We start from the raw sequence: 27,511 nt of genomic DNA on the forward strand, positions 1-27,511 counted from the left end.
TTGTATTTATCAAAGTTGCAATAACTGCTAAATTGTGCACTCATCTCTCTTCTCTCTTGATATGTGGGCTATGGCTATATAGTAATGATTGAGCTTTTCACATTTTCTATATTTCAAAATGTGTTCTTGGCCAAAATTCAAATTACTCTGTTTTCAGCAACACGAGAAATTGATTAGCAGAGCCTTGGGCAGTTGTCCTTGTTGCAAAGTCAAAAAGAAATTTCAGGAAATACGTTGTCAAAGGACGTTTGTTTGAAGTTTAATTCTACAAATACTTTCAAAAAGAAACTTCTTGAACCTACTGTGTATGTTTTTGTAAAAGATGTCTGAAAATATTGCTTTTTTTTTTTCCATTTACAAGTGCGATGTGCTACCTTTTGTACGTTTGTGAATATAAGTGTGGCACGCTTTTGGCTGGGATAGAGTTAGTTTTCTTTATAGAGGCTTGTATGATGTTGCCTTTTGGATTTGTGATGGAAATAGTGGTGATAGGATACTGTCATTATTTTTACACATTTGCAACATTCATGCTGCATTTTCATGTATACCTGATATCTTAATATACATCATACATAGGTTGCTGTTTATTTCCACGGAAACTACAACAGCTACAAAGAGTACAATTACACTGATAGAGCAAATTCTCAGCTACAAAACACTGTTTTCCAACATAGTCACCAGCATTAGCCAATTCATGTCAATGAGCTGATCGAGATGCTCTTCGTTTTGCGTTGTGACAGCTGTTCATGGCTGACTGGAACGTGGCTTGTCTTTCACACTGCTGAAATGCACCACCTCACTGTGCTCACATCCACTGTTTGGTCTCCATAAACGCTCAGCAGGCATTGATGAATGTCATTGGATGCCATTTTTTCCGCATGGAAGAATTTGGTTCCACATCTTTGTTTCATTGGCACTTCCATGTCAGATGCCGTTGTCAGACTGCTCCTCTGCTGCCATCTGTCACACGGAAACAAAATGTAATGGAATATTGTGAAGCAGGTTCAGCCTCTACTGCCATACCACCAACATCCGCCTCTCACATCATGGGCCAACATAATGAAATAGGAGGCATTACTTTCAGAGCAGCCCTCATATGGGGAGGACACTCGGCAGATAGCTATGGGGCTGCTCTGGGTGCAGTGTGGCCAGCCAGGCTGCCAGCTTTCCTGCTCAGCTCATTTCTCCAGTGCTTCTATTTCTGGAATTTCAGTCTTTCAGGCAGCAGTATTCTGTGTAAGCTTCATGCTGATAGGGAGCTTTTCCCACCTTGACCACAGATTTATTTTGAAAGGTCATCGGGAAGATGCCAGGGTTCTTTGTCTCTGAAACAAGACAAGTCTTTCTCTTGTTTTTGTTTCCTTATGCTGTAACAAACTGCAGCCTGCAAATGAAATGACAGCGTGAAGTTTTGGGAAAGAACTGGGGGATAAATGCAGCCATAGGGAAACTTTGATTTCAAATTGTCATTCACCAAGATGCATAGGGAGGCTCTACCCACAGTGCTCAGTAATTCCAAAACACATAAGTAAATTGGGATTGAGCCACAGCATCCCAACAGAGTGGGCCACGGTTGTGCCATCTGGGACCTGGTGCCAGGACAAAGCCACCAGCCATGGGCTTGAGTAGATTTCTGTGGTAGTGTAATTTGTGTGCTGTGTAATGGTCATAAAAGTAACAGAGAAAAGTAAATGAGAAGAAAATTGATTTTCTTGAGTGACATGGTGAGACTTTAAGAAGAGAACATTTAATTGAGTTTGTTATGAATAGCTGTCGTCATAATGCAGGAGAGGGAATAAAGTGGCCCGCATTCTTCTTAAAGTTGTTCATTCTTCTTTTCCAATTTACCAGTCCATTACTGAGTGTGAGCTAGTTAAGAGCAATTACGTACAAGAAGTCCTGGCTGATTAATATGCACCAAACTGCTAAGTCTTCCGAACAACAACAATTAGGGCAGTGAGACTTTTATAGCTGATACAACAGACGCTATTACCTATTTTCAAGTTAAAGGAATGCATTTTTATAATGCTGAAAGCTGCAAAGAATTAATCATCATTATAATTAAAGCAGGTCCAACTACTTTTTTTTTAGAATAGTTTCTGTGATGGGCTTCGTATTTCCTTCCATCCTGCCTGTTGCTGTAGGCGTCACGATGACTTACAAGTGATTGATGGTGTTGCCTTTTGGGTGGTGCTTTAGGCAGAGATTCATTGCGGTTCCTGAGCCAGAGGCAGGTATCCTGCTGGGGATTTAAGCAACAATTGAATTTTGCTTCATTAAAGAGGTCTCTGCTTGGATGGAGAATTTGGATGGGTTTTGGAGGAACAACTGAAGGATGAGAGAGGGGCAGAGGAGCTGAAAGAGGTGGCACCAAGGAGACCTCAAAAGACCTGTCCCAAACCCTAGACTTTGTACTGAGAGAATGAAGGAACTAAAAAAAGGTTATTTTTCCAAAGCAGCATATTATTATAGTTGTTATGTTTTTTAGTATTTGTCCAAATGTGGTTGTTATGTAGAATGAGCAAGCTTTGTGGTTGTCACTCCAATTACAGCCTCATCATTGCTTTAATTAAGCATGTAAAAATTAAAATAATATAATACTTGTTATCTCCAAAACACTAATAGGTATAAACATTAATGACTTATCCAAACATCCTTTTGAGTTAGGTGAGCACTATTATTATGATAAATATGCCTCTGAAAATTAGATGCTGTCATAGTTATCATCAGTAATACTAATATTTTAGCTCTGAAAATTTATTACTTAATTGAAACATTTACCAGTGCTAGAAATAGTTCTGTTTACACCTGTTTTCCTTCTGTGGCAATAAATATAATTCAAATTTACTTTCCATTCCAACTCAACTTCATTTTCAGAAACAGTGATAGTGTACAGTGTTTTGCACTGGGTAAAGTGAGCACAGTTAGAAGAGTTCCATAAAATCAAGGTAGCTGTTTTAGCAGTTTGTATCATTTTTTATATCTGTGTAAACCAGTAGAATTTTCAGAGAGTTTTGAGCAGAAAAGCTTATGATTTTCATTTTCATACTGTTTTTTTCATATACGTGCAGAGTTGAATCTTTGTTGCTCATAAACCAAAAGGCTCCTCCTCTATTGCAAAGCTGCAAAGTGAACGGGTGGTGCTGAACATTATCAAAGGCCGGTGGCTAAATCTAGTTTCCCAAGTCATTGACATTTCCAAGCCTAATGCACTGTAACTGTTTACTCAAGAGAATGTTCTGTCTGGAGAAGAAAAGGCTGAGAGGGGATCTCATCACAGTAGAACGAGGGGCAGTGGGCAGAAACTGGAAAACAGGAAGTTCTATACTAACGCAAGGAAGAAGTTCTTTACTGTGAGAGTGACAGAGCACTGGAACAGCCTGCCCAGAGAGGTTGTGGTGTCTCCTCCTTCTCTGGAGATATCCAAGACCTACGTGGACACTTTCCTGTGCAGCCTGTTGTATGGAACCACTTTAACAGGGATTGGACTGGATGATCTGCAGAGGTCCCTTCCAACCCCTACAGCTCTGATTCTGTGAAAGTGGGGGACTCCTTTTTTCTGAATTGCCTTGTATTCTTATGTCCTGTTTTGAGTCACATTACTTCAGGAGCCAAGATCAGTACAGCAGATATCCTTGTTTAATAATGGGCTTTTTCTCTTGTTTGTAGTGACAAAGATAAGAAGTGCTCCAGCTCCATTTACATAACAAAAGCTAGGAGCTGTGTGTCCAGAAGTATTGTATTAACAAGAAAGTCCCAAGAACACAGCTGAGGTTAATTTTGTAGGTGATGGTTTACTTTGGATTTGAAGCTGAAGCAGCAGCTATTATTTGAGAAAATTTGGAACCATTCATTTATTTTAAATGGAGAGCGTGTTGTGATTTCTTTTAATTACGACTCTGTTCTTCTTAAAATACCTTTTGTGAAAGACTTCGTATCTTTTCAAATCTCAAAACCGCCATGAATAAATTCCCTAAACTGTCATTTTCAATGTGGGCTGAATAGCAACAAGATAGACAAAAGAAAATTTTCAAAGGCATCGGAGAAGGTTGATTGCAGATCATTTCTCCACTTCCATTTACTTTTCTGCACTGTCAGACCTGGATGTGTGCAGCACACCCAGGACACCGGTGCTGTGCAGTCACCTTGGATTAAATAAACCACAGCTGGAAATAAACAAAATCTGAGCAACTGGGACATTTTCCTAGGGATACATGTCTGTTCAGGTAGCAATATCTCTGTCAGACATACTGATGTATCAAGTTCTTCTGTTGCTTTAATTGGTTCAGCTTAATTAGTATTTTATTATCTTCTGTAGCAGAAAGAGACAGGGAGGTTTGCCACAGCTCTGGAGGGATTTATGGATTTTTAGAACTATTAGGGAGTTGTGCAAACAGTGTCTGCTCAGGTGTCCTCATTTGTGCCTTTGACTGCTGAGCGCTTGCAATCAAAAATCTTTTTTTTTTCTGCTGCACACACTTCAAAAATTATAAATTCTCACTATGGGAGGATGGATTCCCATTGTAATTGAGTAAACATATTATCACATGGTGAGAATATTTGTTCTTACTGCTCACCAGTGATCACTCTGTGCAGTTTCTCATAGATGGTGTGCGTGGAATAGAAAGTTTTTGGATGCAGGCACAGAATGGTGGAACACTAATTAGTAAGAAGTATAATCCTTCAGCTCCCTTCAGGAGAAACCACAGCGTAACCAACATTTCATGTTTGTAATGTTCTGCACCAGTTTTGGACTAACACAGGGGAAGAAAAGTGGTCAAGCTTATTTCTTATTTTATTTGTTTTGGAGGAGTCTTGTGGTTCATTTCAAATCCCTACAAAGCTCTTGCGGAAAATGTGTTCCTTTGTGTAACCTAAATGGTTCTTTGCTCTTAAAAGCAATCCTTCTGCTTTGACATGGTGTAGTCTAATTAAAGAAAAGAAATCCAGCTAAAACAAGGAGGTAGATAGGGGCTGGGTGCTCCTACATGGATTGCAGGGACATTTTGGTAGTTGAGGTTCCTGCATAGTGGGGACAAGAGGAATTAAGAACTTGTCATTGTAAAAAGAAAAATGAGTGGATGGAGGCTTCCTGTGCTCATTATCCAGGGAAAAAATGTTTTCACCCCTTAAGTGTAGGATTGGATTCTCTCTGCAGCATCCTCAGGAGGTACTGTAGGAGCAGGATCATCTCAATTTTGAAGGTGGAAGGTGGGGATTTGTGCTTATATGAGTAGCCATTATAGTTGCTTGTGGTCTTGCAGTCCTTTCCTAGAGCAAATAACAAAACTGCTTAGGGATTTTTAGCTATGTTGTTCCCCACTATCAGGGAATATTTTCAGCAGAAATGTGATGTATATGAAATGATCATCTAAATACATTTGTAAGAGATGATGTGATGTGTTTGTCATAAATGCCAGACAAAGCTCTGCCCAACAGGTGCAATCCCCAGCCCCCACATTCCAGTTTTGCTAGTATCTGCTCCCTGTTTAGCAGTGGTTTCAGTAAAAATGCACCAAATATTGTTTCTTACTGAGTCTCTATTCTAGCCAGTGTCGTTTAATGTCATTATGACAACAAAATACTGACTGCAAGGAATGGAGAGCATTAAAACCTGAGTGTGGTGACTTCAGCTGCTCCATGGGTTGACGATTAGACTAGAAGATCTTAGTGGTGTTTCCAGCCTTAATGATCCTGTGATTCTATGATCATGCCATCAGAGCTTTAACTATTTCCTACTAAAAACAAAGGATTAAACTATTGCTTCTCTTCTAATATAAATGCATGGCATTAGGACTAACTTTTAAGCCTCGTGATTTATGATGGCAGACTTCAATACAAATTGCACAGATGTGACTGAGTACAAAATAATACCTCAAACTAAGTCTTGCTCATGTAGCAGAGGCCAACAAACTGTATCCTACATTTATTCAGACACAGATACACATCAGTGAACTGGAAAACAAATGCACTGTTCCAGGGAAGAGCAGAAAAATATCAAAAGTCTGAAATAATTATCCTGTCATGCAAGAGTACATAGGTATGTTATGTATCAGTATCAGCTATCAACAGTCTTCCTCTGTAAGTATTTTCTTTAGTAAATGAGATTTTCATCAAACAGTGAAGGGAAAATTAAAAAAAAAAAAATCAAGGCAAAACAACATGATAAAATAACCTTTTTCTATGCTTGGACAATATTACGTTTTTCATTCTACTTCATTTTCTGAGTGTATAGGTGATCTAACTTGAACAGACAGACTAGCAGAGAATAATGTTCTAACAAAATTCACAAAGCATCTTAAAAATAGCCTGAAATTTATTTTTGAATAAAGCATAGGTAAGATAAGTGTACAAGGTCTCCAAGATAGTCAAACTCAGATAGACAGCAGATATATCACTGCAGTTTTCTTTCTTGTACTTGGTCAGGAAACTATCTGAGTGAAAGATGGGGGAACCTTCCATGCTTTAACAGCAGTGAAATAGATACAGCTACATAAAACTTATTGAAAAACTAGATCTTAATCAAGAGCTAGGATCCTTGCAACATCTAGGAGCTTTAGAATTATAGACGAGTGAGTTCCTATTAGTAGCGTAATTTTGCTTCCTAAGTTTTAAGGGACGATAAAAAGCCAACTTACATTGCATTGTGATAATTATAGATAGATGTTTTAAAATGTTAAGGAAGGAGATACGTTAAGAATAGGATACAAAATGGGAAAACGGCATTAGAATTAAAAAATCAGAAATAATTCAATTCTGATGTCTGTGCAGGGACATGGGAAGCAGTCCCAGCTTGCAAGAGTTTATGATCTATTTCTTCTTATTTCTAATCTATTTTATTTATTTATTTTAAAACAACGAAATAGGAAGAAAATATATTTAGTGCCCTCTTCTGGAAAGCCAGATCTTGCTAGGCATGGCGCCTCAATGAAGTCTCTGTACTCAGAAATGCAAGTCTCCTGATGGAGATGTTTTCCTTTTTAGCTGTTACATGCCTCAATCCAGCTCTGTGTTTACGCTGAACAAGTGCCTTTCATCTCTTCAGCTGCCTGCAGAACTGTGTTTTTTATCAGAGCTGTGTTAAAACCAATCATTATCATTCCTCCTTGGGCAGCTAATGACCCAGATTTGGAACAGGGAATTTCTATGTATTTTTCTTCTATTTTCTACCTGAAAGAAAAGAATAAAGAAAGAAAGAAAAAAAAAAGAAGAAGGAAAAAAAAAACATTTTCCTAGAAAAGAAAATGAATTCTAGGGCTTTTTAAGTCTTTAAAATCAAGAGCCCTCAGATTTTTGTGTGCAAGTGTGGAAGAGTACTGGTACAGTGATGCTGATGGAGGCATTGCTGTGAAGAGATGTGCAGCACACAAGGAACTGGGAATGTGCTGTGCTTCTTTCTGCCTAGTTTCCTGTCCCCTGACTTTCTGAAGAGATACCCACCATTGCCACCATCCACTGACCCCTCTAAAGATGTCTGCAGATGCCAAGCATGACAGACAAAATGCCCTGCTGCTAGAGGTCTCTTATGTGATACCAGTTGATTTTTCTTTATCTCAGAAAATAGAAATGTTGCCTATGGTGATTTAAACCCACGCATGCATCAAGATACAGCTCAAAGTCTTCTGATCTCATATGGAACTGGAAAATGAATCTTTCACTGAAAAGAGAGAGCTTTTTTTGACTAAGGTTCCTGGCATATCTCTCAATGCTTTCATTCTCCTTTCACATCCACTTCAGCGCTCTTCCCCTTCTGCTCTCTAATGACATTTGAAGGTCACATCTTTCCCATCTTGGATTCCTTTATTTGAGTCTTCTAAGACTGCCCCGAGCCGATTAATGTCATAAAAGCTTTCAGTGAAAGTGCTAACTTCTTTGTAGCATTCACCCTCACAACTGCTAGAGTAAGAAAGAAATTTTGATATGGTAGGAGAAAATTTTAATAAAAGAACTTGTGATGCTCTACACCTAAATTGAATTATTTAAAAGTGAATAAATGAATTAGATATAGTAAATATTCAGCCCATTTTCCTGGCTTGGTTCTCATGTAGTTACATGAGACAACAAAGCTGCAGTGTTTGGATTGTAAACACCACAGAGAAGGATTTTAGAGTCTTCCTCACATTCAGCCTGCCCAACTCAAGAAGTGTTTCATTTAAAGAAGACAGTATCTAATGTTTCCTTATAAGCTTTGATTTCTCATACTGTCCTTCAGCACCCAAACTTGTACCTCCAAAGTCAGTGAGAGTCAGTGACGTAAATATCAATGTGAACAACACAGACTCCCCAGCTGCATTAGCTTCCCTGGGCTGCCTTTGGAAGTAGTGTTCTGTGGGATGTGGGCCTGAGGCTAAAATGAACACCAGAGGATGATCAGAAGAACCATACCCCAAGCATGCTTTTGGGATAGTTGTCTGGGAAGAGGGTGCTGCTACATGAAGTTGTAGGCGCAAAAATGTGAAGAATAACTAGAGAACTCAATGGCAGAGACACCCTCAAGGAAGACAGCTGTGAAGACAGCAGCTCCAAGCTGCCAAGAGCTTGAGGAAGTGTTATAGGGAAGGATGACCTTATCTATGCTACCTCTGGTCTTCTTTCTGAACCTGCACCAAGGTACTTTTGGAAACAGGACAGCAAATTGGATAGACTCTAGGTCTAACTTAGTACAGACCAGTATTATGACCAGTGATATTTCAAGAGAAGCACAGTTGCATGTTTGTGAGGCATTGTACAGACTTGAAGGTTTTATGTTTACCCAGTTCTGGGAAGTTGTTGTCTCCTTCTAAAATGTTTATGTGGTTGTAGACTACTTTTGTACTCTTACACTTATTGGGTAATAACGCCACGTTATTTGTTTCTCCCTTTTTTTTCTCTTCCTCAGATAGAAGTATTGCACAGTATGTTATAATCACAACATTAACTCTGTTCTTGACAATTTTATTCTCATTTCCAAATTTCTGAACAGGACTTCAAAATAGGCAAGTGCAATGTTTGGAGAACGTGCATCCAATCTTTCACTAAGATCACTGTAAAGCAGGAGGGGAACCTGGGTGCTTCTACAATGTTATGTGAATATTGATAGAAGTTTTAAAAAAGATCAAAACCAAAACGAGTTCATTATTCACAGCCCTCATTCATATTTCTTAATAATTGATTGCAAATGCTGCCTGATATCCTGGGACAGAGCAGCAATGAGTGCACAAATGCTGGTGCAAAAACACTGTGGAGTGTTTTGTAGCTGCCATTTTGTTTAACAGTAAAAAATGGAGCAACTGCAAGTGGTTGCTCATGCTGCTGGTGCCAGTGGAGCACTGTGAGGGACAGGTGGCTTGGGAGCAAAAGGAGGTTTTTTGTAATTGCTTGGCAGGGCAGAGCTGTATTAGAGTGCAGCAGCAGTTGGCAGATTGGATTAACGTTCTCCTAGGGGCGAGATCTGGCACACGAGCTGTATGTTAATACCTGGAGTCTGAGTTGATTCTGGAGCTGCACTTGTAACAAAAAGAGCATCCACTTTACCTCTGCCGTGTCACAAAGGCATAAATACTAAAGCTGGCATCAAAATTCCCTTTTGGCAACATCAGCAGAATAAGGCTGTCATACATGTAATTCAGATGGATATCTTTTAATCAAGAATTATTATCATGAAATAACACAGAGATAATCAGTTTGTAGAGTGTGAAGTAGCAGCATTAACCTACAGCACTGCAGTCCATCTATTTCTGTAGTGAATGCAGCCATCATACTTTATTTGTGATTATCTTGCATGCTAGAGATGATACTATTTGTGAAGGAGTAATTCTTTGGTTTAGTTGGTTCAGAGAGCTTTGGGCTGGGAGCTGGAAAATCAGCTAATCCCAATTCACACACCCCATGCATCTGTGGGAGAGATTTACGTGTTAACTGCGCGTGTTGCCTCCAGTACATGACACTAATACAAACGGCTTGAGTTTGGGTGACAAATGCTTCTAAAAAACTAGACCCTGTGGCATGGATACAGCATCCCTTCCTGATGTCACCTTGATGTGAGATTACCTCTGCTCCAAGGAAGCCTCTCTGGCATGGGTGGCAGGAGGGCTGGCCATCCACAGTACTGTGCGGCTGCAGAGCTGCTGCAATCATCCTATGCACAGCAAGGACAAGCTTACAGCCTTAGGCTCCTTCAGGCTCATATTGCAATGATTTAATTTGCAGCCTCAGAGAAAATTGAATGAATCATCGAAAGATTTAAAAAAATAGAGCCATGCAAAGGTTTTTCCTGATGATCTCTCATGTTCTTTCACTCTCCGTCCCTTTTACAGACTGTGTCATTCTCTTCTTCCAAAGCAACTGGTAAAATTTCTTCTTAGTTCTGGATATACCTAATTGCTGCTTCTTGATTTTTATATGCCATTGGGTAGCAGTGGAGCAATGCCTTATTCACACCGGTGTAACAGTGATGAAACTCTGACTGCTTAGTTCTCCTTGAGACATCAGTTGCTATATGTTGGCAGCATCATTTTATGCAAGCACAAATAGACTGCTGCATTGGGATCCTCCCAACAGAAAGGATTTCCTTGCCTTTTCTCCACCATAATACATGTATTCCCCAGGTATAGATCTTGGTGCTTTTAGTTCCCATGGAAGAGAGACAACTATAGCAAAGGCAACCAGCTGCCAAATGCTCTGCATGTCCATTGACCCCAGAGACCCCTTCTTCTAACTGCCCTTCCTTCCTAGACCTATTTCCCCCGTCTGTGCTCTTACCCAAGTTCCCCAGGCCTCCCTAGCGTGGCACAATGTTGACTATGAGCGCTTCTCACAGCTTTGACCCCACTGCATGTGGGGCTGATCATCTGGATGTGGTGTAGGGGAGGAGTAAGATCATCCTAAATCAGGTGCTGGGAACAGCTGTGGGTTGTTTGGCTGGCAGCTGAACTGGTGCGCAGGAAACACTTGATGATAGCATTTCATTATGGTATTCCTAATTTATTAGAGGCACAAAGAGAAATGAGCAGTGCTCCTTGGAAGACTGTAGCAACAGGCTGGCACACAGCATGAGATTGTGTTAGAGGTACATTACTTGGGAAGGGTTGAAGTATAAAGGGATAATACACTCTAATACAATATAGGAGAGTTTGCTGTTTCAGACAAAACCGAAGTAGGTCAGTATCATGATGAATTTGGAAGGTGAGAATGTTGAAAATATCTCAAATTATATGTCTTTATTGAGTTGTTTGGTTCTGACAAAATCAAGCCTAGAGTACAAAATACAGGTATGGATTTATTATTTATTTCATTACAATGACACAAAAGGAATAGATACTGTGGTTTTTCAGAGACTAATTCAAAGGTGGTTACTGTGGAGTGCCTATTAACCATAAAATGGTGGTTATATCTTAATAAAATAGTTGGTCTGGGGAGAATTCTGACTACCAATCTGTCTCCACCAGGAGAAAAATAAATGAAAAGGCCATTACCTACCTGCCCACTAGCCATGACTCAACCAGAGATAGCCCTTTGTGCTCCAAATCACAAATATGTGGGAGAATCAAGAAAAATGTAATTTCACCTGAACAGATTTCTGAAAGATTATAACTTGAACAAATAATTGCCAAGAAGTTAGTGCTCAGCTGTAGGGCTTGGTTTTTCTTTTCAGCCATTTGGAGGGCAGGTTCAACCAATTATGAGAAATGAAAGATTTCTTCTCAACAGAACAGATGGGTCCGTCAGTTTTCAGGTTGCCCAGACACAACAAAACCAGTAGCATCATGAAGGATTTTTATGAAAGCAAATGATGACTCACTAAGCACAAATTTAATCTTTGATGTTAACTTCCATCAAATTTACAGAAAATTCTCCAAACAGGTACGGTGACCTGCTCCAATTCTGCATGGGATGCCATAAAGCAGTATGGCACAGACATTAAGGGTCAAATGCCAAACCTGCTTTCACCTGCATAGTTTGCATCACAGCATGAGTTACAGCTTTGTAGGGTTCCGGGACCTTTTTGAAAGCTGTAGTATGCAGTTGTGTCACATATTTGGGATTGTTCGATTGGGCTGATTTCCGTACGTGCATTTGGGGGATTGCCTGCTCATAGCACAAGTAGGAAAATGGGCTGCATAATCTACTTACAGCAAATGTCTTTTGAGAGATGCCTTGTAGGAAACTCTTCTAATGGATCTGGCAGTTCCTGTTTCACCAGCCACTTATGCTTTATTTTTACTGTCTTGCTGTAGTGCATGAAAGGGAATAGATTATAAGGACAATTTGGGTCAGTTAAGAATCCTGAGGGGATCTATTACTTGGAGATATACTTTATTGTTACAGAATAAAATGTGGTTCCTTTTACCCATACTACTACTGAGGGATTTATGATGAATTATGTTAAAATGCTTTCTTGCTGTCCTCACACTTCAGGCAGCTGTTGTACAGTATTATTTCTAATGACTAGAGATCATTTTTATTTAAGGGTGCTGTGATGATGTTTTGGATGTAGTGTCTGATTTCAAAATGTGAAGAAAACACAAAGTGCTAGAAATTAAATATTAATGCTTTGAACTGCATTATAACACGCTTTATACTTCTAGCCTGCTCTGTGACTGTTCTCTTTAAAACTCCTAGTTTCATTATATATATATATTTGTGAATTTTCTAGGTAATAATTCAATTTAAGTAATACTAGGGCATGAAAGACCAATTGGCTCTAAGGAGTCATTTAGAAAATCGACAGAAAATATGTTTTATTTCTGTATTTATTAAGTAACAAATAATCATGAGATCAGGACAGCCATTCCATCCGAGCTATATCTCATATCAGCAAACTCAATATGCTGAGAGATAAGACCCTAAAATAATTATTTTAATAGAACAGCCTGTTGGAAGATGGAAGAGTTGGGCTGATTTGTGAAGTTTTTGTCTAAATCCCCCCTTCTTTGCTTCTAACCCTCTTCGTAAGGAGGCCTTTTCCTGCCTGCACATGTCTCTTGTTTGCATTGATTCAGCACCTTGTCATGCACACATAAAGAAAAGCCTTTCAATGAATGGAGATTGTTGTTGCTAGCAGAGCATCAGCCCACAGCATATGACAGAAACCAGCACAGAAGTTGGAAGTGTAAACTAAACTATCTCTTTTTCTGATGCTCATGGTATATCCTCATCAGACAGCATATCCTTTTCATATAATGGAACTAGATTTCACAATTTACTTCTATTAAAAAAAAAAAAATCCCACATTTCCATCTAAAAACTTTCCCAAATGCTTTGTGAGTTGCACAGGCTGTGCCAGGTTGCAAATGATGATGAAAATGTCAAACTTTTAGAAATAATTTAAGAAAGATGAAGACCTTGACGTGTCTAGGTTGTGCCGTGTGACAGCAGGTGAGATGTGGGGGGTAACAAGGGCCCTGTCTGTCTTTTTGGGCTTATGTCGAGTACTGCTGCAGGCATCTGGGGGCATGAACAGGAGCTATAAATTATGATTTAAATGAATAGTCACAATGAATGAAAGAGTCTAAATCCACTGTATTTTAAATAGCTTCCACTTTCTGTTGAATAAGCCCTGCTGGACTAGAATCTGTATCCTTGATGATCATACAAGGGCTTTCAAGGAGAAATTACCATCCACATCATACTTTGCTCTGATATGCAACAGAAATTACATCTTCCAGTTTGTTTCTGTGGCTTGCAGGACCCACAATTTATGTGTTATTTTGGAATTTGGTGGTGAGGAGAAAGAGGTCTCCACTCTGCTGCTGTATGTATATGCTGCAACATTTGCATTCCCTCTGTCATATGGTCAGGTCCAGGTTTCTTTTGCTGATTGCACAGATTGAGGTCAGTGGCTTCACAACAAAGTGTTGTAATATATAATCAGTCCTGCATTTTTCTGCATTTGAGAGAGAAAAACAGACAGAGCCATCTCTTAGACCCCGTATGATTTCAGTAAAAACATGCACATGTTGCAGCAGATAGTGTGGATTGAAAGTAGGCAAGATCTGTGCTATGACCTGGGCTGAGAGACCCAGTGGGAGAGTGCTTCTGGCACTATGGTTTTAGTATAATGACTTCGACAGCACTCATTGATCACCACTGGCATAGAAGTTTTGGTGATCCAGTTTTTTATAATACCTAGAGCCCTTTGGAGCAGTCTGAAACCTGTTGACTTTTGCTGGCAGGACAACTTGGCACAGAGGGTCTATAAAGCAAAACATTGCCAAAAAAATCTGCTGCCTTTGAATGTGCCCCTCTACGGAGAGGAGCTGTGTGCTTCCGGTATGCAGCCAAAAATTAGGGCTAAGATAGTCAAATCAGCGCAGTGAACTCTCACTGCACCAGTTGAGTAGACAGAAAGAATACCAAGAGTTAACACTGCTATTTTTGTTGATTAAACCTCAAAACCAGACAGGTTAAATGAAATAAATAAGAACTTTCAAGGACTACCCAGTCTCTGAGACTTTGGATTTCAGAAGGATGCTGATCCTGTGCTTTTCCTTAGTGTAGGATTCTCCTACTGATAAATGAATAATGGAACTTAGCAGATATTTTAGTCAAGATATTAAGCAGATATAGTCATCATCTGAACAAGTTAAAATAATTTCACTTGGTTTGTGTATCTAAGAGGAAAGCACCCATTCCAGTTTTCAGAAAGACATTACGTGGAGTTCCCCCTGGTTCCCTGTCTGCGTAGGGAGGTTGCTCACCGTACATTTTCCAAAGACGTTTCAAATAGTTGGGATGAAAAGGACTTTGGAACTGAATGGGCTGATGTCCTTAAGAGCTCAAATGATCAAACATCTCAGGATCAAACATCTGATCCTGAAATCTTTGCTCATGCAAGTCGTTGTTTACATGAGAAAACCTACCAACTTTAAAGGTTTATTTAAGGAAGGACTGTTCCTGTGAATGAACTCTGTGAGCTAGAAGCCTTTGAACACTGAAAGGTATAAGTACAGCTAATGTGAGATATTTTAGAGTCTGAGCAAAGACCTGAGAGAGGAATGACAAATTATATTCAGAAAATAAAGGTATTCTTTGAGACTTCTGCAACTCTTTTTTCAGTCTGCTCCTAAACCCTCTCAAAAAAAAGTAATAAATCTTTTACCTTGGTCTCCATTAATGGCTCTGAGACAGCTTTAAGCCCTCCAGCATGGCTGTGGGGACTCTATACCACAAGTGGGAACACGAGCAGATGTCCTTCTCACAAATTCCCTGGCTGTTTCTTTTCCCTCCAGCCTACTACGTTTCTCCATCTTGTCCTGAAGCTTTCTGTTCATATGTATTTTGGAGGCTGACTTCTGATTCTCCCTGCCCAGTCCTCATTTTATATATTTATACTGTTTTCTTCATCCTACTGCCAGGATCTTTGAGGACAAAAGTTGCTCAGTGTTTATTGGCAATGTACTACTGAATGTTAGGAAAGCAATGAGCACAAATCTATCTTCCCATACCTATAAAATTATTTTAAAATTGGCAAAAATGCTTGCAGATCATACTAGTATTTCATCTTAAGACCCTGTGTGGCTTTCAGAGAGTCACAGAATCATTAGGGTTGGAAAAGACCGCTAAGATCATCTAGTCCAATTGTTGACTCCTCACCACCATGCCCACTAAACCAAGACCCTCTAAACCATGTTTTCTAGTTCTGTAGACAAATTTACTCCTCCAGTGCATTCTCTTTAAGGAATTGTAGCAGTTTTAGAATTTCAGCAAGGCAGAGAGAAAACCTAAGGCCACAGGCTTCAGCAAGGTCTCTATTTTCAGCATTATAAGCTTCAAGAGCTCTTTGGCTTTGGTGTGATTAACTGTAGATGAGATAATGGTAATTTATTTCATGCAATCTGCAACAGGTGAATCTGAAAAGGATGTGTACTAAAATCAATGCTATCTTGCAGTGAATTCATTTGTGCTCCTAGATCTTCCCTGATACCAACAGATCAGAGACTGACCTTGTTAGGGGTAACTTTATGTATCAGCATGCCTAAAAAAAGGATTTGATTTTGGCATGTAACTTGATCCTTGTAAGGAAATGAATGAATTGCATGGATGAAGGGAGTAACATCAGTCTGGTATTAGTCTCTGTTTTCACTTCTGTAGTCTGTGGTAGATTTTTATTTATTTTTTTTTTTATTTTAAAGGGGGGGGGGAGTTCATGCAGTGATGTAAGATTCAAATTGTAACAGAGAAGTTGGTTTTAATATTTACAGGGTGATATAACAGATGTTTCTCTGCCTCTCTATTAAGTCCCCCAGAAATAGATAGGATGAGTTATAGGAAGTCCTACGTACTTGTCTGTGATGCAATGGGCCTGGGATAGTGACTGCTGAGGCTTGCAGCACTATCCAGGACACCTCATGGTTTCTTGGCATAAATAAAAAAATAACAAGAAAATTTAAAAAAAGCTCTAAAACAGAAGTATCTATTAAAAAAATAATAGTAAAGATCAGATAAACTTGATTTGTGAAGCAGGCATTCAAGAAGTCTCTACTTTGTCCTCTGGGATGGAATGGTTTGTGAGAGCTGCTGACTTGAAATTTGAATTGGAAGTCAAATCAAACAATTTTAATATACTTTCTTTAAAGTTTATTTTAACAGGACAGAATTGCAAAAGTAGGTGTTTGCATGAATGTGTATAAAGTCATTCTTATTTAAACTTTCGTATTACTGTCCTCACTGTTGTGTTGCTCAGCACTGCCCACCTTGCACAACCACAGATCTCTGTTGTGGCCTGCTATGGAGAAAAATATTTTGCTAATTCTTAAAGCACTGACCTTGACTCTGGCGTTACTATTTGCTACTTATTTTGTAAGTAATAAACTCTCCCTGTGAGATGGCCTGCCATACAAACTGATGAACCCCTCCCCAAGGCCCAAAGAGTGCAAATTGATATGAAGATGCAACTTAGCTGGTCAAACAAACGTGAGGTCAGTTCTGTGTCCAAAGTCAATAAGCTTTCATTTCCTGCCTCACTCTGGACCTACAACCTGCTCCGAGATCACCCGCTGTCACTCCCAGTTTTATTAATGCAAGAATAAAGAAGAGAAATACGCATTATGTCCCTGTTGTGTTTAGTTATAATGAGAGAATGTCTCCAGCTGACCAAGGTGTCCTCGTTAATGACTGTTCTATATTTAGCCTGTGCGGAGAGCATGTGCCCCCAGTTCAATCAAAGATCTGGTAGTCATGGTAACGACACTGAGCATCTGGATGTATACCATTTGCCAAACTGTAATGAAGTGCAAGACAAAAAGAACACACAGTAGTATTAGGTGAATGAATGCATTGTTCTTTTCTACTACAGATAGTGAATAACTGCTCCCTAGCCATAAACGATGGGTTTTGTTTATTTATTTATTTATTTTCAGGAAAAGAGCTCTATTAATGGAGTTGGCAATTACTAATCTATTTTTTCTCTTCTGTTTCTTTCTTAATTTCATTTTGTAGGTGTATCAGCATTCATATACGGCGCATTATGTCCTCAGCAAAATTCCTCATGGGTAAGCAGTTATTCAATGTTTTCATATTAAAACTCATCCATTAAGAATTCTGCAAAATAATGCGTGTCATGCCCAATGGTTTCTTTGTGACAGCCCTTTGCAGAGGTCTGGCATTCAGCTGCAGCATCCGCTGTGCTATGTATTGTACAGAAGATGAAATAGTCTGGAAGCAGAAGTACTCATCTTCCCTGGAGCATCAGACTACATGAATTTCATATTCCAGTTTTCACGGTTTTGGCCAGAACGTAGATGTGCTGGCGTCTGACTGGGAGCCATGATTGGCCACTCACCAGAGCAGCGTTGGAGGGTGTCGGTCCCTTAAACTTAGCCACAACTGAGGCATCGCCCTTCAGTTTTAGATCTCTCAGCAGATTCCCTTTACACAAATGTTCTTTCTAACATTCCAGCTGAGAGCAGATAGAGCCACAGTGTGTTCACAGGATCCCACTGCACTCGAAGTTATACTGAAGCCATAAGCCTTTGTGTTTATTAGTTTATCTTTTCAGAATGTGTAAGTCTGAAAACAAACAGTAATCCCCCATAGGCTTTACAAAGCATTTCTAAATTTCTACTGAGTGTTCACTCTATCTTATCATTCAGACAAGGAATGAAGATGTCAAACAGGTCTGGACCCGATACTGATCCCTGGGCTACTCCATGCATTTCTGGCCTCTAGTTAGACTTTGTGCCACTGAGCACTGCACTCTGGGCAGCCAGGTTTTGATACACCTCACTGTTTGCTCATCCAGCCTACACTTCAGCAGCTTCTCTCTGTGGGTCTTACGGGGGGCAGCATCAAAGCCCTTACTGAAGTCAAGGGAGACAATATCCACTGCTCCATCCTCATCCATCAGGCTGATCATCTTGTTATAGAAGCTGATCAAATTGGTTGAGTATGACAAAAATAGGCATCAACTAGCTTGAGGAGATCCTTTATCTTTGATCAGAGGCAGTTTTTTAAATCCCTCTTAATCAACTCTATATCCATGACATCGTAGATAACCCCCAGCTCCATCCTCATCTCCCTGCAGCTCACCTCTCATTTGTCTAGAGTTTAGCCCATGGTCCCTATCTGATTTTCCCTTAAAATATTCCTGTTTGTTTGAGTGTTTTTTTCTTTTCCTGATAATTTAAGGACTGACCCAAGTGGCTAGGAGTGGGATTACATCATATCAACAGGACACACATAGGCATATAATGATTCCTGGTGTTTCAGAGCGATACTTCCATAGCATCAGTGGAAATGCGTAAACTAAATTACTCAAATCATTGTCAGCGAATACAGAGCTAAAAGCTATGAATCTGATGCCAGGTTGTGTGTTTTAAGTATCGCATTGGTGATAGCTGTGAGGGAATGGTAAAAAGTAACAATATAGTTGTACTGAAATATAATTCCTGTATTCACTCTGCTTGTTCACTAGGTTATCATTTCTATACATGATGGCTAAGCCAGTAGCAGGTGCTTTGGATCCTTCTAATAGCTGACAAAACCTGCGAAGGTGCACCTGTTCTGTACATAGGGCGATCATAGAGACACCATATAACTCAGGTTGGAAAGGATCTCACAAAGTCCAACATCCAGCTCAAAGCAGGTTGCTCAGAACTTCGTGTGGTTGGGTTTTGGAAACCTGCAGGGACATGGATTGTACAGCCTTGCTGGGCAACCCATCCTACTGCCTGTCATCATGGGTGAAATATTTCTCCTTAAGTCCAGGTGATCTTCAAGGATTTGTCTCAGCACTCTTATCCACAGACACACATACAAACACACACAAAAATAATAACAATAGAAATAATAATAATGAGATAACAATAATAGTAATAAAATAAAAATAAAAGCTGAAATAACTGTCTTTGGCTTCCACCTAGCAGCCACGAAGCTATATTTTCTATAGAAAAAGCTGTACTACGGACATGTTTTGAGATCTCTGAGCCCTGGAGCTCATGAAACCCTTTTCTCTACAGCTTGAATCTTGTTGAATCATCATAAAAAAATCATAAGCTCGAGGTTAAATTGTTTCCATGTACTGGTGGAACATGGGAATTGGGAGATTTCTCACCACCATCAGCGTTCTGGTGTCCCAACGTGACACATTACAGACTTCTTCACTCTCTTTCCTCCCTGTCTCAAGTCTGATCTTCATTTTTGTCTTCTGAATTTAACTTGAAAACTCCATCGTGCTGGCCAGTATATGTGATATGAAAGGATGTTGAGCAATAGGATGAACACACAGCATGAGTGTATAAGCTTTGCATGTTAGGTAAGCCTGGATAAAAGTAAAATTACTTGGCTGATGCACAGTTCTATTCCAGAAAAACTAAAGGTAGAAAACAAGTTTCTTACATAGTATATATCAGAAATGCTAAAAAATAACAATGCAGAAACCCAGGCAGTATCCTACTACTGTATGACATTTCTCCATCCTGACAGTGAGCTTCTTGTCCCCCCAGCCTCAATTATTTTACACAGTCAGATATGTTTTGTCTTTCTCTCCATGTTTGGTTGAGTCATGCTGCAGAAAGTTGGAGGGGTAGATCTGTCGGAAGAGGCATACTCAGTATGCTAGGAAGGTTTGGAAAGTGAGATGGTGCTGGAAGGCATGCAGCTTTATCAGGCATTGGTGTCCCCACAGCATGGTGCTGTGTTGGATCAGGCAGGAAGAAAGGTGGAAGGATTGCTGTGTTTTATGTTGTGAAAGGTTTGTTTTGGAAAGCAGTTTAGGCTGTCGATATGTATACAGCCATTGCAAACCACGCCACGTAGCAACAATTGCATAGATCTTTCACGTGATTGTAGCACAGGACAGTGTCAGAAAGCATGGCTTACTAGCATTTGCATGAAATGTGGGCATTTATCATTTGTCTAGGATAGATATATTAGATTAGATATATTTAGATATTAGATATATTTTAGGATTGTGCAAGAAGAGAGAGGGCAGGTATAGTGAGTGGAGATGATGTAGCAGGTGATGAAGTGCATCAATTGACTGGGAAGTAGAGCCCCTGCTGGGTGAAGGCATGAAAATGTCTTCATTGCATATTTCATATTTAATATAGGGGCACTGTCTGATGGATGGGTGGGAGTGAAGTTCACTAGGTCAGGACCCAATGCATTGACATAGCATAAAGTGTAGTTCAGTTTGATGCCCCAGGTTCTTCAGTGACAACAAAATTCATAATCCAGGCAGCGTCCTTGACCTCCTCCAGCTGATAACAGAAGGGGTATCTCTGCTGAGGCTAACGATTAAGGAGGTGGATTAATCTAATCTTAAACATCACTTTTAAAATAATGTGACATCAATCTGCAAGCCTAAATTGCTTTTTGAAGGGAAATTCTAATTCTTCCTTCCATGTTCTATGGACTCCCCAGATTCAGATTGTGCCGGAGTGTTCTATAAGTGTGATGGTCAATTTGAGTACGTCCTCAGCTCATATGTGGACATAAAAAATGTGGGACTGTAACATTTTCCCTTAAGAGCTGCCATGGAGGTGAACTCCCCACATAAGGAGGAGTAGCACAATTTAGCTCTCTACAAGACACGTAGTATACACCAGTGACATACACACTGAGGATCTTATCTAAAAATGAAAATAAGGCTGAGGTAGAAGAAATAGCAAATAAACCTGCAAGGATTCTGTGTGGATTTGGTGAAGTACTGGAACAGGCTGCCCAGGGAGGTGGTGGAGTCATCATCTTTAGAGGCGTTTAGGAAACGTGGAGATGTGGCACTGAGGGACGTGGTTAGTAGGCATGGTGGGGATGGGTTGATGGCTGGACTAGATAATCTTGAAGGTCTTTTCCAACCTTAATGATTCTGTGATTCTATGATATACTTTATTTTCTTTTTGTATTTTTTTTGTAATCCCAGCCTTCTCACAAATTCATAGATTCATAGAAACCCCTACAGCTTGCGCTTCCGGATTTATTTAGTTGTTTGTTTGTTTATTTATTGTGGCCTGAGGTTTTCATATTTCACAGGGAAAACAAGCTAAGGTCTGCATTCTCATTTTCCTGGGCAGAGGACTCGGGGCATGGAGAGGAGTTAGGTTCCCTGCATGGCCCCCGTTTTGCTTTGGCTGCTTACCCAACAATGTGATGCTGGCCCCGGGTGCCATCTAGTGGAACAAGGCTCTTCTCTCGCTTTTCATCCTCCCTTGCACAGGCGAGATGTACCATCACCTCTGTTTTTCTCAAGTTTAGATACCCGCTGATAACTGTTTACAGCTGTCTGCTTGATAAATCCTTTTGCAAAGCTCCTCTTGTAACCCTGAACTTTTACTCACTGCATTGTAATTTCCATCGAGTTATAGTTAATGCCATTGCATCCCTACACTCAGATATGCAATAGACAGCTCTCATGTGAGGTGCAGGGAAAGAGCAGAGAAAGATAATAGTAACTATTTCATAATATTATTTCGCCTAACTCAGGAAAATGAAAATTCACCTAATATGATGTAGGCACAAGCCAGCAATGTGCTTATGAAATCCAGCAAGCAAAAATTGTCTTAGGCTCTAGTGTTTTTTAAAAACAGTGGTCCTACTAAGTCCAATAGTAGTGGATGATACTAGTCATTCACAGCCTGTGCTGGACTGGGGAAGAGGCTTGGATTGTTCAGTTTTCTTGATCAGTTCATGAGACCGTTCCCCTAACCCTGCTGCAGGATTTCCCTCACCAGTATTAAGGTCACTTCCCACCACGGCTTGATCTGGCACTTTCTATGCAAGAGCTAACTTTGCATCCCACAGGGTACCTCTATCTTTAACTTTAAGCTGCAGCCAGAAGTAATATAATTAAAAAAAAAAAAATCTGTGTTGTTCTTGCATTTCTCAACATCAAGACCAGCGTAAAACTCGTGCATTTCCTTAGACCTCCTAGCCCTCAGCTCTTTCTGCACAAACCATTGCCCACTGAGTACAGCTGAGTGGCAGGGATTAGTATTGACCCCTCAAATGAAGTCTCAGCACAGTGTTAACACATCCAGACAGTGCGAACCAATGGGAGCTTGCATATCTGCTTATAGGGATCAAAGAGGCATTAGCAGTTATTCCCACTCCTCACTCATTTTGTATATGGGGAGGAAGGAATTGTAAATAGCTACTTCTACAAAGGATTAATGGAATTGTAGACTCCATTAAAGTTGGAAAAGACCACTAAGATCATCTAGTCCAACTGCCAACCCATCACCGCTATGATTTGCACTCCTTCCCAGATTTGCACGGCATAATCAGAAGAATGTGGTAAGTAGATCACAGGAGCAATGTAGAGTTTGGTTCAGCTCTTCCTACATACACTTCAGAGCATTGTAAATTATTGCACTACTCCCCACACTGAATTACCATTAACTTCAAGAGAAGTCCCATGTGTGGAGTGGAGTGCGAAATATACATCGGAGATCCACCCAAGCTGTAACAGGAGGAAGAACTCAGCCCATTTTCAAAGTGATGGCCATAGATTACTGTAGAGCTCTCACTAATGTTCCTGTCTAATCCTTTTATACAAGCTATAGCCAGGGAAGAAATTAAGGCCCGTAAAAGAGAGTTCATTAGACTTTGTATATACCCTACTGTTAAGCACTTTGAAAGACAGCCAAGTTTTCCTCACACTTGCTCTTATTTTCCTATTTACAGTAAAAGGTAGAAAACTTCAGAGAACTGGCCACACTGGAGACATCTTCCAGTCTGACCAAGTCTCTTCTGTTTTGTTCTATAATATCCCTTCTTTTCAGAATTCAAACATCTCTGCACAGCAAGAATCTTCCTGTGCTTCTGTCTCCATCTGCGAAGCAAGGAGAGAAATATTGCCTACCCCACAGTGGTGATATGCAATAATTACTGTAGAAGTGCTGCACGATCTCACTCTTTAACATTTATAAACTTGTACTAGAGCCCACGTTTTATTTTAAGAGAAAAAAGCACGGTAATTAATAGTCTGTTTTCAGCTAATTAAATTTTGCTTATAGGAGCTGCATATTTTTCCCCTAACAATGACATAGAGGGCTTGAAACAAGCTCTTATAAGAGATAGGTGAAAACAAATAGTAATGTGAAATTTTTTGAAACAAGTAGAAAACAAATGTGTTATGCAGTTTGTGAATAGTCTGCTAATGTTACATCTACTTCTTACTCCCTCATTCCCAATTGTTTGTATCATTTCTTGAAGTGCTTTCCATAGCAAGTCCAGGAACCTCTGCTTCATAGAGTGGTGATTCTTGTGCCAGACTACAAATAAGAACATACTCATGATCAGATATGCTTATCCCATTGTGTTTGACAACAGAAGACTGGACAAGTTATCTTGGTATTTTGATTGTGGAGCCTGACCTTAAATCCACTGGAGCAGATAAGAATCTTTGAGTTTACTGGAATTTGGCTCAAGTCCTCATGGATCTGTTGGGTTCCTTGCTTTTTTAATCATCTGAATTAAACACTAAACAACAGTGCTTGAACAGTAGTTAAAATACATGTGTTTCTTGCTTGGAAATTCATTTTGTACCTTTTTAATAAGAAAGCTCCAGCATTTCCTTAAGCAAAGCCTTTATTTGAACATCACTCACTTCCAAGTGGTGGCAGGTCGAAAGCAGCTCAGTCTTGGAAGGCTGTTGTAGCCTGTGCCAGTGGGAGGAAAATCACTTCAGCAGCTCAACACCTTATCATTTCCACTGGGGATTTGCCATTTGTTCGCCCATGTTGGTCACTGCACAGCATTTTTAATTTGAAATGTTTCTCCTTTGTGTAGGCAAAGCAATTCTTTACCACACGATTCTCTTTTCTAGAGTTACTTGTGATGTGGGTGGACATCTTAGAAACCATACATAGCAATAATAAAAAGGAGCAATCCCCTGATGGGAGGATTTGATATTACGAATGAGAGTAATGACTGGAGAAACTGAAGGGGAAAAAAAAAAAAGAAAAAAAGAAAAAAGATCTTGAGTAATTAATATTTAGGTGCATATGTTAGCAATTTGGCAGAGAAAAGCCCAGCAACCACCTTCCTGATGTTACAGAAAAGGTCAACAGTTTATTGTTCATTGGGAAACTGAAAAAGAGGAAAAAGAGGAATAAAGAAGAAAGATTTGAAGTGAAGTCTCCCGTGGTGTTTGTCTGAGGCAGCATTCCCTGAAAATGGAAGTAGGATTCCTGTTAAATTCTGTTCTTGAATAAATTGTGCAGGGTCACAAGTGAGAAACTCAGTTGAATTTGGAAATGTTTGGAACAGAAGAACATCATAATTTTAAGAATGTTGTTACCAACATCTAAGGGCCATTTCTATTGTTTGCATACTCAGGTAAACATAGGGATTTTGATGAGTTGTTTGCTGTCCTCCAGCATGGATTAGATTAGATTGGATTAGACCATTAGAAAGACAATCTAATGCTTTAGGTTTACTTAATTCCCAGAGCAAGTTTGTGGCTCTTTTTATGACATGGGATTGATTTTTAAAGTGATATTAGTATCATACAATATTTCACAGGTCTAGTGACAAAACTACATTCATAGGTGCTTTACAAGCAGTGGCAGACTATAATCAAACAGATCTCTTAGCTCCTATTCTCTGCTGTATCTGACTAGATGCTAAATCAGAGCCGCATATGCTTTAGATTTCCTTGCATTTTCTCTTTTATGCCCTAATTCCATGGAATTCATTCATCTTGGACAAAATGCTGGGTGAGCTAAGCTGTTTTTAAGTCTTGTTAAATGATTAGTATTGATTAGTATTAGTATAGATCTGCATTTGAAATTAGTTGATTCATGATTAGTATTGATTAGTATTAGTATAGATCTGTATTTGAAATTAGTTGATTCAGATTGGTTCTATTGCTTCATCCAACTTTTGTTCACTGAAAAGCGCTGTAAAGAAAATATGAATATCTGTGCCTACATGCATTAAATATTTAATAGTGGATAAAACTACATGAATGGCAGAGCTTTTTCCATCTGTTTAAGCACTTCTGTTTGAATTCTGAGATGATTCTTTTAGTTGCACCTTCTGATAGTTTAATTTCTTGATTGTCTGTTCTGGCAAGTCTTTGATTCCCATTTGTAATTATGTTTTCCTCTTGTTGAGAGTCTCTGTAAGACTGTGTATCTCCTGGGAAGCAATTTTCTTAATGATACCTGTCTCCTATTCTCCTTGGTGAATACTGAAGTAAACAAGTCATTTAATTGTTTAAGAATGCCTTTTTGCTCCATGAGAAGTGGCAATCTTGTTTCTTGGAAGTCTTCCTTTAAAGGCTGTTGATGTGGTCTACCTAGACTTCAGCAAAACCTTTGACACTGTCTCCCACGGTATTCTCCCGGGGAAGCTGGCAGCCCGTGGCTTGGACAGGTACACTCTTTGCTGGGTAAGGAGCTGGCTGGAGGGCCGGGCCCAGAGAGTGGTGGTGAATGGAGTTAAATCCAGCTGGCGATCGGTTACGAGTGGCGTTCCCCAGGGGTCAGTGCTGGGGCCTGTCCTTTTCAATATCTTTATTGATGATTTGGATGAGGGCATTGAGAGCACCCTCAGTAAGTTTGCAGACAACACCAAGCTGGCAGGAAGTGTCAATCTGCCTGGGGGTAGCAAGGCCCTACAGAGAGATCTGGACAGGCTGGATCTCTGGGCTGAAGCCAATGGGATGAGGTTCAACAAGACCAAGTGCCGCGTCCTGCACTTTGACCACAACAACCCTAGGCAACAGGCTACAGGCTTGGGGCAGAGTGGCTGGAAGACTGTGTAGAGGAAAGAGACCTGGGGGTGTTGGTCGATGCTCGGCTGAGCATGAGCCAGCAGCGTGCCCAGGTGGCCAAGAAGGCCAATGGCATCCTGGCTTGTATCAGAAATAGCGTTGCCAATAGGAGTAGGGACATAATTGTCCCTTTGTACTCAGCACTGGTGAGGCCCCACTTCAAGTACTGTGTCCAGTTTTGGGCTCCTCACTGCAGGAAAGACGTTGAGGCCCTGGAGCGTGTTCAGAGGAGGGCGACGAAGCTGGTGAGGGGTCTGGAGCACAGGCCTTATGAGGAGCGGCTGAGGGAGCTGGGATTGTTCAGCCTGGAGAAGAGGAGGCTCAGAGATGACCTTATCGCTCTCTATAACTACCTGAAGGGAGGTTGTAGTGAGCTGGGGGTCGGCCTCCTCTCTCTTATAACTAGTGACAGGACGAGAGGGAATGGCCTCAGGTTGCGCCAGGGGAGATTTAGGCTGGACATTAGGAAATACTACTTTTCTGAAAGAGCGGTCAGGTGCTGGAATGGGCTGCCCAGGGAGGTGGTTGAGTCACTGTCCCTGGAGGTGTTCAAGAAACGTTTAGATATAGCGTTGAGAGACATGGTTTAGTGGGGTTATTGGTGGTAGGTGGATGGTTGGACTGGATGATCTTGTAGGTCTTTTCCAACCTAGCTAATTCTATGATTCCATGATTCCTCTCTTTCTCCAACCTGTGATTAGAGAATCTGTGGTTCTTTGTTCATAAATGAACACGTATGTTCTACTCCCTTTAATTTCTTTTTGCAAATTTCCTTGAGTTCGCTTCTTTTTTTAATTCACCAACAGTTCTTAAATATCAAGTTTCCAGTTGTTTATAACCTGTCCAAATTTCTTCTTTACATGGTGTTTTTTCTTTTCTTCTTTGCAGAGAAGAAGAAATCTATTTAAGCTGCTGTCTGGTTTTTTATGCTATTAAAAGTAGATGTGAAGACACCAAGTTCTAGTGTGGAGACAGATAGTTAGGATAGGTAGCTTTTTTTTTTATAGCTGACAGTGGAAAAGTCTTACAGTGATATGAGCTGATGTGCTTAGGGCTTGTCTTTCAAGATATTCATTGATGGTTTGATGAAAGTAATAGAAGATATTCCTGCCTTCCCTATACTTTCTTCAACTTATTTTCATATAACACTGCAATCTTCAAATGCTTTCTGTATTTTCCAAAGTTATGTCACAATTAAGCAAGAGGGTTCAAAGTTTTTCTCATGAACTCACTCTAGCTTATACATTTAGGTTGCATATATTTAGACGTGTGGGAGTGTTGTTTGGTGGAAATCGTTGCATTGTTGTTCATATC

The 27,511-nt window shown here is 40.0% G+C and overlaps 1 protein-coding gene across 3 annotated transcripts in view; it reads left to right on the forward strand.

The window, feature by feature from the left end:
- DPP6 (dipeptidyl peptidase like 6) overlaps window positions 1-27,511 on the forward strand; it is a 461,031-nt gene that overhangs the window by 333,149 nt on the left and 100,371 nt on the right. For all 3 annotated transcript variants that reach the window (XM_021388076.1, XM_021388074.1, XM_021388075.1), the window contains exon 6: window positions 17,419-17,471. In XM_021388076.1, coding sequence (XP_021243751.1) covers window positions 17,419-17,471 — 53 coding nt within the window. The remainder of the gene's footprint in view (window positions 1-17,418; window positions 17,472-27,511) is intronic.

Source organism: Numida meleagris, chromosome 2 (genome assembly GCF_002078875.1).
Source record: "Numida meleagris isolate 19003 breed g44 Domestic line chromosome 2, NumMel1.0, whole genome shotgun sequence".
Lineage (NCBI taxonomy): Eukaryota > Metazoa > Chordata > Aves > Galliformes > Numididae > Numida > Numida meleagris.